The 9,537-nt window shown below is 37.3% G+C and overlaps 1 protein-coding gene across 1 annotated transcript in view; it reads left to right on the top strand.

The window, feature by feature from the left end:
* LOC104515439 (collagen alpha-1(XXIV) chain-like) overlaps window positions 1–6,697 on the top strand; it is a gene marked incomplete at both ends in the record, with an annotated part of 17,554 nt that extends 10,857 nt beyond the window's left edge. Inside the window, 2 exons of the mRNA XM_010159402.1 lie at window positions 4,090–4,143; window positions 6,644–6,697. Of these exons, the coding sequence (XP_010157704.1) occupies window positions 4,090–4,143; window positions 6,644–6,697 (108 nt within the window). The remainder of the gene's footprint in view (window positions 1–4,089; window positions 4,144–6,643) is intronic.
* Window positions 6,698–9,537: the final 2,840 nt, after the last annotated feature.

Genomic DNA, 9,537 nt, shown 5'->3' with positions numbered 1-9,537 from the left:
CCTACACTGGCTGAGAAATCTATCTCAGTATCCCTTGATTCAGATAAAAACTTAAGGTTGACATTGTTTTATTTTTAATAGCAAAAAGGTTATGTTTGTCTAAAATATTTAAACATTTCTTTTAATTCACCTGAAACTGATGCAGTTTCCTCATCTTCTGCACAACAATATTGAAGCTTTAATTCATAACCATATATAAATATATTCCTCTGATGTTGATGACACTGCTTTGGCTGTTGTAGGAATTCTTGACAGAGAAAGGGAAGACTTCCACAGTGGTAAAGAAGAGGGGTTAATCATACACGTGACTGCACGCTCTAGGGCATTGGGAGAGAAGCATGTGTTTGGGTTGGTTGTGTGTTTGTTGTTTTTTGGGTTTTTTTTTTTTTAATGACTTGCAGTGAAATGCAAATGAAGCAAGAAGAAAAAGCAGATGGACAATCATGTTTGGCAGGATCCTTGTTGCTCAATAATTAAATCAGTGTATGTATGAAGTAATATGCTTTCAAAAGGTAGATGGAACATGCTAGGAGTAGGGAGAAGAATGTTGAGAGACAGAATCAGAATTCCAGATGGTCTAAAACTGATGGGATGAAACAGTGCATTAATACAAAAAATTAGAATTCCAAATAAAGGCTGGGGGAGTGACTGGTTAGGAAGTCAGATGAGGGTGATCGTGATGTTACAGTGCACTAGAGAATATATGCATCTTATCACTGTTTGCTGCATCTGAAATCTTAGTGGCTTGTTGTATGTAAATGAAATCCTTTCTATTCCTTCTGAAGTAGGGCAAGTTTAAAACACATGCATCCATAAAGGGCTTCAGTATCCTAGAAAACATCTGTGAAAATTCACTATTACATTTATCCTTATGATCATTGGGAAGGCAGTGAAAATCTCTGGAAGAGTAGCATGTACTTTAATTATTTCAGTATTCAGCCATGATTATTTGGAACTTGACTTCCTCCCCTCATTAGCTAAATGGATTTTTCACAATTCCCAAGGACATTAAGTTGTATACCTTTCTTAAGGCACATAGGATTTGTTTGCGCAAATTGATCTTATTAAATAGATTAATTTTAAATTAGCATCAATATTATATACACAAAGTCACTATTTTGTTGCTGATTAAAATGTCAAAAGCAAAAAACCACACTAACACTTTTAATTGCTTCACGTTTGTTTAATTATGGTTTCCAGTAGTTGAAGGAAAAGCTATTCAAACAAATGACTAACTCCTTGGTTTAAGAGGGACTGGCTTGATCTCGGACACTGACTTCTGTGGCTTACATGGATGCCTAAGAGGCACAGTTTCCAGCTAGTATGAAAATAATCATGCTGATTTAAATTTGTAGTTGTTTCACAAGTTGAAGAAGTAAATAAGGTGGAAAACCTTCGTACAACTATTTGGAAGTTGTCGTCTTCTTCCAGGAAGACTTACATGTGGTCACTCTGTGTCAGCTGTCAGCCGAGGTGTTGCTTGAGTTGTAGGGAGGAGTCTAAGCTGGAGGTTAAGGGCTACCGTACTCTGGTTAAGGGGAGTCCTTGCTAATGCTTTAATCAAACACTTGGATTTCTGGTGCTAATTTCTAATTATTGTTAACCAGAGACTTCATCTACAATGGTTTGTGTTAGAAAGCCTTGAGAAGGCATTATTCATCTCTGGCTGCGTACTTCAAAATGTATTTTCCTGCTTTTAGGGGTTGCTGAGGGCTTGGTTGTGATTGGATTTTCTTTTTGTGGTGTTTTGTTTTTTGTGGGTTTTTTTTTTAAGATGAAGAGATAATTACTTAAGAATTAGTGTAATCAAAGTGAGGGGGTGTTTTTGTGTGTGTTTTTTTGGTGCCTAGCTTTTTTCTTTTGCAAAGGAAGTGGGTACTATTTTAAAAGCCGTATAGGAGAAAAATGTTCTCATTGCCCTCATGCAGTAAATGAGCAGCAAAGATCAGGGATGTTAATAAATACTCACTAAGATTTCTATTAGGAAAATAGTGGGATTTGGTTATTAATGTATTTTTTACATAGAGATACAGAAGGACTCTGTACCACAAATTGCAAAAGAATGCACACTAGTTGCAACTATTTTACTTAGTGAAAAGTATAGTATGTTTCCCTTTGTTAGTCCAAGGATAGGTTTCTAAGCAAAGTGCATCTCTTACAGTTTGAGAGGAGAGTTTAGAAAGCATACTACTACAGCAGTGGCAGGGCGAGAGCTCTCTGTGCCCTTTCAGGTAGAGTTTTGGACCTCGACAAGAATGCTGGTTCATGAACTTTCCATGTGTCTGTTACTTTGTGTGGGGTTGGTTTGTTTGTTTGTTTTTAATTTTTTGTTTGCTTGGTTAGCTTTTTTTGTTATTAAACAGTCTTTTTACTTCAGAAAAGGGTAAGGACACCAGTGAGCACTTACACAATCAGACTGAATAGGGAACCTCCTATGCTGAAAGTATGACCTGTTACGGTTTCACCTAAAGAGCAGGGCTGTTACACAGGTTTGTGTCTCCTGAATGACAGAGACAGAAGTGCAGGGTATGGGTTTCAGTGTGACTTTATGCAGTATGTATGGGCATACAAATATTCCCAACTATAAACCAGCAGTTGCACTGCAATTGGACTCCTAAGATTATTATGATTAATTGGAGAAGAATTTTTTTTTCTCGGAACAAGTGTTTTTCCCAAAATTGTCCAAAGTGATCTGTATTTATGCCAAATGAATGTAATTGGCCTGACAATGCCTGAAGTCCATAATCGGCACTGTCTTCTCTGCCAGTGACATTATCTTTCCAAGGAAAAAGAAATATCACTTCCACAAAATTTCAGGTTTTTAAAAATGCAACTTTTCTCTTTAAGAAAATGATTTGTTGGTTGTTAAGAAAGCCTCAAATGTTGTCTTCTTTTTTTTTCTTTTTTTTTTTTTTTGGCAAAGCCTGTGAATTGGCTGTTTCAGCCATGATAATTGCACTTCTAAATTCCCTGGTATCCCTGCCAGCTTTCAGCTGTGCTGCTTGGCGATGGGCAATATGCTGTTCACTGTTTTGTCTAGTGACTCCACTGAGAGGCTGTAGTATACACAGAACAGGAGCACGAGGAATCCTGAGTTTAATCCAGTTCAATCCAAGTTTAATCCCTTTCTGCTATGATGGACTGACCTCCTTCGTGAGGTCTGACTTCTCGATGCTCATTTTCCCTTGCAGTGGCAGTACTTAGTTTGTTAAAGCTGGGACTCCCTGTCCTGGCATTTGGATAGGAGCTGAGTTCACCCTTAAGAATATCCCATGCCTCCTTAGGACTCAAGTGTGATAGGTGAAATATAAATTAGTGCAGATTTCAGTCAAGGGCTCTCATGCATATTTGAGTACACTGAAGTAGAACCTGGGGTTTTGAATGTGAGCAGCAATCACATACAGAAAAGGGAAGGTTTGTATAGTCAAAACAATTAGATATACAGAGGATGGTACAATGGCTAACATTCTTATAGTGACTAATAATCTAATTTATTTTTGAAAGATAAGTCTTGTTATATACTAGCATTAAAAAAAAATCTATTTTCTTTAAAGAGAATATTCATTATTTACAAGGGCAAACAATACCAGTTTTTATCAGAAGCCTGTAATAGGAAACCGAACAATCATTTGTCCACGTTTATTTTCTTTCATTTCATGTCTGTCTTTCCTGTGAGGTGGTATGTCAGGTTTTTTAACAGTTACTCCTGACTTCTTAAAAATGTTTGGCATGCAAGCATACTTATTAAAAAGGCTTAATTATTCTCTCTTCTTTGTTTTGAGATGCACTGAACTTGCTTGTTTCTAATCCTTGAACTGATTTTTTCTTCCTTTAGTAACTTTTACTGAAGTGTATTTGTATTATCTCGATTGTTAGCTCCAATTCCTCTGACATAAGATACTTTCTAAACAGCAATCTGCTTTAGAGCCAGATTAAAAACACATGCTTGTAGTTTGGGAATTGGTTTTCAGGTTGAGAAGGTCTGCACGAGCTGAAAGTCATCAGTCAGAGGAACTGGTCAGATTCAGACTTGTGATACTGTCTTGTATCAGGTTTTAGCCTCAATTGTTTTGATTTTTCTACCACCAGGGTCCTCCAGGTCTTCCAGGTTTACCTGGTCCGTCAGGAAAGAGAGGTCCTCGGGTGAGTAAAACAGCTTTGTTCTTCTGTAGCTCTAGGCAGGTCACCAATAACCAAACTGGAGTTTGCATCATTTTGTTTTTTCTCAACTTCATTCATACACTTGGTGACTGTGAAAGTAAACTTTAGCAGATAGGTTAAAGGAAGGCAAAGCAAACATTTTTTTTTCTGCTGTAAGCTGCCAGCACAGTTAATATCCATGTGTGGGTGTGTACACAGAGCATTGTCACGTTTGTACCTAGCTCCTGCTGCTCACAGTGTTAAATTCTAGTTTTTCCGTGCTGCTCCCATCTACTGCAATCTAAGGTCATCTTCATTTGTTTTTGGAATGATGGGGAGCGACCATCGTTGCTACCACAACTGGGGAACAGGCAATGGATACAAAATTAATCCATGCAACACAGGGGAAAAAAAACACTCCCAAAAATCTGTTTGATTGTTGTGTTTCAACAGCTTGATAAGAGTAATTTGCCCAAGAAATGAGCCATGGTTGATTTATTTTGTATGACTGGGCGCACCCCAAGAAGAGCAGGGACAGCACCTTTGCACCATGCCAGGGGACAGAGCACAGGTTTTGCTGCAGTGAGCAGTACATATGTTTTTTTTCTGCAGGTCTTTTTTTACAGGTATAGAGCATTTAAGAGCACGGTGCTCTACTGAATGTTTTCTGGATTACTTATTGAGTAGGACATGCTTTCCAATGTGAACAAACAGCTTAGAGTAGGGTGTCTGGAAATGGCAGAGATTTTCCAGTAGTTCCGAGTTTAAAATATGTATTTATATGGTCCAAGAAAGTCTATAAAACTACTAAACTACTAAAAAGAAGTAAATTTTTTTGAGATGTCAGTGCTCTTTAGTTTATACGACAATGATAAATTCAAGCAAGTACAGCTAGTGAAGATACATGATATGATAGAGGAGTTTTGGAGCCAAAAATATGGAAAACCTTGTTGATGCAAAGCTTTTGTCCACATCCACCAGTCTGCCCTGTGACTTCTATATTCCTTCATGTGAGCTGCCCTTTGTGATCCTGAGATACGACTCAAGGTGTCGAAGGCAAGCAGCAGAGTGCAGAGCCGCATTGCTTGGGCCTTGGTCAGGGTCTTTCAGGTGTGCCCAAACTTGAACCTGAAAGATTCACATGGGTTGGACACTTTAAGCATGGTATCAATGCCCAATTAATGGTTAGAGGTTTCCATTAAAATGATTTTGAGCTCTGTAATTCTGGGGTAGAGAAGTCCACATCTGATAGTTAAGGTTTTCCAAGTGTCTTGGCTTGTTCTGAATTTTTCAATAATGAATTACCAGCAATTTCAGAATTAGGCATTGATGAGTTGAAATTCCCCTGACGCCTCTCATATCATGAGGATCCTTTGGCAGCTCAGTGTTGCAGTACTGTGCCCCAAGATACCAATATTGCAAGCCACCCAAGCTAGGAACCACTTCAGCACTGCAGCTACCTTGGCACTTTTTGTTTCCTTTCTCCTGAATCCCTGAAAGTGCCTCCAAAGTTGCCAGTGTGCAAATTAGTCTCCCAAACTGCACATGGGATTTCTGTGGAGTTATGTCAACGCTGTCATTAGTGAGAGGGGGCACTTAACAGACACAGCTTTCAGTGTCACTGTACGGTATAATTGGTAAATTCAGTCTCATGTGAGGGAAAGACAAACACTGAGCTTTTCTGTTTAAAGGCCACTGAATATATGAGAAAACTAAAAAGGATTCTTTTTGATATTTGGATTAATTGTTTGGATGGAATTTTGGCCTTCATGAATTTAACAAAAGCTTTGTTGCTAATTTAACAACTGCTGAGGTTTTCACCGGTTTGGTCCTTTGGTGTTTGGAAGGTGAATAGATGCTGACAGGTCTTGCAAGAAATACTTTGCCTAATGCCCCGTTTGTCAAGAAGTGAGGAATACTGAGTGTACTGCAGTCAGAGACACTTGTCCTGGAAGGCACAGATAGTTCTGATAGCCTGTTGTGTTCCTGGAATGGTTTAATTCCAACCCCTTTAGTAACAAGCCCATTTTCTACACTGACTGTGGGAGTATCAGGTTGGTGAAGGGGTTTTATCCATGTTTTATTTAGAGAAGGAGGAATACGTTGCTTTGAGTCATCTTTTAAGTCTGTGAGAACTGATCCACTTTCTTTTTTCAGTGTATAGTGGGGCACCTCAGAATATTATTTTTCTGATTTTTATCCCATGCTTCCAAGTTTTGTAGCTGGAGACCAACATTGCAATGACTGGGTGCCAAATAGCTGTTAAGAATTATAGGAAGGCAACAGAAACTGAGGTGGTTTTTTTTTTTTAGAAGTACTCAACTTCTTTTTTAATTTTTTAGGATGATGTGCATGTTTTATTTGTTGAGTATCCTTTGAAAGTCCCAGACAGTGTTTTTAAAAGCAATAATGATGTAGCAAAATTATTCTCTGCAAACTGTTCACACTTGTTCAGTGGAGTACTGAATAATCCCACTGTTTTCTGTGTTTGTTTTTTTTGTAGGGTATTCCAGGACCACATGGTAATCCAGGTTTGCCAGGACTGCCAGGTCCAAAGGTGAGTTATTTTATCCATGTTGCTATGTAAATACATGAAATTCTTAAGGACTTTTGGGAAGTTTCAGAACTGTTTCCTAAAAAAACAATTGGCCTTCTTTGGTTTACAGATGGAGACTGTTACTGTAAACATATTTTAATTAAATGTAATCAATCAAATTGAACTTCAAATCAAAACAAAATGGACTGCCAGGTCCAAAGGTGAGTTATTTTATCCATGTTGCTATGTAAATACATGAAATTCTTAAGGACTTTTGGGAAGTTTCAGAACTGTTTCCTAAAAAAACAATTGGCCTTCTTTGGTTTACAGATGGAAACTGTTACTGTAAACATATTTTAATTAAATGTAATCAATCAAATTGAACTTCAAATCAAAAGAAAATAGCAGTTTATTTAGGGGAAAAAAAAAAAGCCCTGTGTGTGCAGAATGATGACCTGGGAACTGTTACCTGTGCAAGTTATCTGTGCTTCACAAAAGAGCTCTTTGATAAACTGGAATTAAGATGAGAATAAGCATTTAGTTGCTGTAACCTTTTTTTCTTGACTAAAAAAAAGAAGAAAAATAAGGTTATTCTCTATAAAATCCTCCTTTGTCAGTGTCCAACCTTTGATACTTAAGTATTCTAATATTTCAGACATTATCACTTGATTAATATGCTAATATAATTTTCTGAAGATTTATGAATGTGATATTTAAAACAAAACAAAAAAGTGAAACCCTAGACTGGAAGCTTAAATAAAACCTTTCAAACTTGTGCAACATAGGCCCTTTAAACAGATTTGACAGATGTGTGCAGTTGCAGAATGCCTTCAACTCATATTTAATTTGAACAATGTGATAGATATGTTAGGAAAAATAGCAGCAACCATGATTTGTTTTAGTGGGATTCCTAATGGCAAGAATCTGACCTGTCATGACAGGTGTTTAAGAACTGCTTGAGGACATACGAACAAATTTAATGAAGCTTTTAGTGTCAAATGCTGTAAAACCAAGTGAATCTTTTTTTTTTTCCCCCTGTGCTTTTGTTATTATCTAGTTCTATAGGAATGGTTAAACTTAGAGATTCATAATTATTTTTTTGCAATATTTATGCTGACTGTAAAATAAAATACATCACTAGGAAATAATTGTAACTAAGTACTCCTAGGATATGTTTTATAATGTGTTTACCCCCTCCATTGATCACAGTCACAATCAGTTCTGTAACTGCCTCCATGATTTTAAGACCAGAAGGAACTATGTGTGTGCATGTATGTATATATACACATATATAAAATAGATATATGCATATATTACTTGGTGCTTAGCGATCTCATTTCTGTTAGACTATAAATTATCCTTTCGATAAAAGTGTCTTCTGAAGCACTTTTCTTTAAATAAAAATGATCCAGTTGACTCACACTGACTATGTAAACTGAAACAAAATACATTTTTCTTTGATCTCGAAAACAGCAGCAAGTTACTGGCAGTAACTTAATGCAGAATTTCATTCTGCCTTTGAGATGCATGTAGTTTTTCCCTCCTATGCTGAAGCATTCTTTATGCGCTTGCTTTTGAAACATGGAGTAACATAGGCAAATCCAGCCCTGAGCGTGTGCTAGTAGTCCCAGACAATAGCTGATGTCCTCAGCATTTAATTACTGATAAATCCTTGATGGGTATTTCTAAAGTAATTTAAAAGTATTCATGAGGTTTGGCTGTATTCCTGGATCTCTGAAAAATGGATTAGTTAAGAAAATGTAGCTTGTGGATTCTGACAGTGTTCTGACTCCACTGTAATGTTACACAGAATAAATAATGAAATGCTTTATTTTATCCTCACATCTTGACCTCTGGTTATGTGCTGTTAATCCACAGCTGGAGGCCATGCATAACTAGGGCTGTTTGGTTTTTAGACTAAAAATAATGAGGATTTAATTATGCTTACAAGGGAAAGGAAAGCCTATGAGTAAGCTCTCAGAGGCTTGTGTTTTAACTAACCAAGAGCTGTTCACAGTCTTACTACAACTGGAAACTGTTGTATGAGACTTGAAGTAGGAGAGATTGGTGTGACAGTGTCCTTTCCCTCTGCCACCCAGTCTTGGTTGCGGACAGTAATTACTGGCCAAGAATGATGAGCTGTTTCATCTGCTAGGAAGTAATTCGTAACTACCTTTGTGGCATGCTTACATCTCTGTCCTTCCCAGCCATGATGTCCGTGCTGTGTTGGGCAGGTACTGAGTGTGGGGAAGCCTGGAGAAGATTGTAATCAGTGCAGTAATACAGCCCAATAACCTTGCACAGTGTTTGGAGAATAGGTGATGTTCTGAAGTGATGGGGACGTGGAGAGAGCAGTTCATCTGAGATCTCTCCCATAATCCTGCTCAGATTTACCAAAAAAACCCGCTTACCAAAAGTTTTCGTGACATTGGGAAATTCTGAAAATGTCTCATTTCAATGTAAACTCACACTATCATATTTTGTCATAGTTCTATACTGAAAAACTTATGCAGAAAAAACATCTGTAATAACAAGTCTATTTCATATGAACATTTCCCCTCCTCTTGATATAACAGTTGAAAATACTTGTTTTATTAAAAACTCTTATTCCTGATGATATTACTAAACTTAATTTCTCTGTGCCAGGGCCCTAAAGGAGACCCAGGATTCTCTCCAGGACAGGCAAAACGTGGAGAAAAGGTAATATTTTCTTAATTATAGGAAAACGTTTTTCTCTGTCCCATTCTTTTGTTCAAGTCTTGTTTTAATATTCAGACAACTTATAACAGCACAATGCTTTGTATTTACTCTGATAATTGGTGTATTCAACACATGTGAGACTGAGTGCAGACACAGGTCAT

This window comes from Eurypyga helias, unplaced genomic scaffold, assembly GCF_000690775.1.
Source record: "Eurypyga helias isolate BGI_N326 unplaced genomic scaffold, ASM69077v1 scaffold31659, whole genome shotgun sequence".
Lineage (NCBI taxonomy): Eukaryota > Metazoa > Chordata > Aves > Eurypygiformes > Eurypygidae > Eurypyga > Eurypyga helias.
This window is presented reverse-complemented; position numbering and strand designations above follow the sequence as displayed.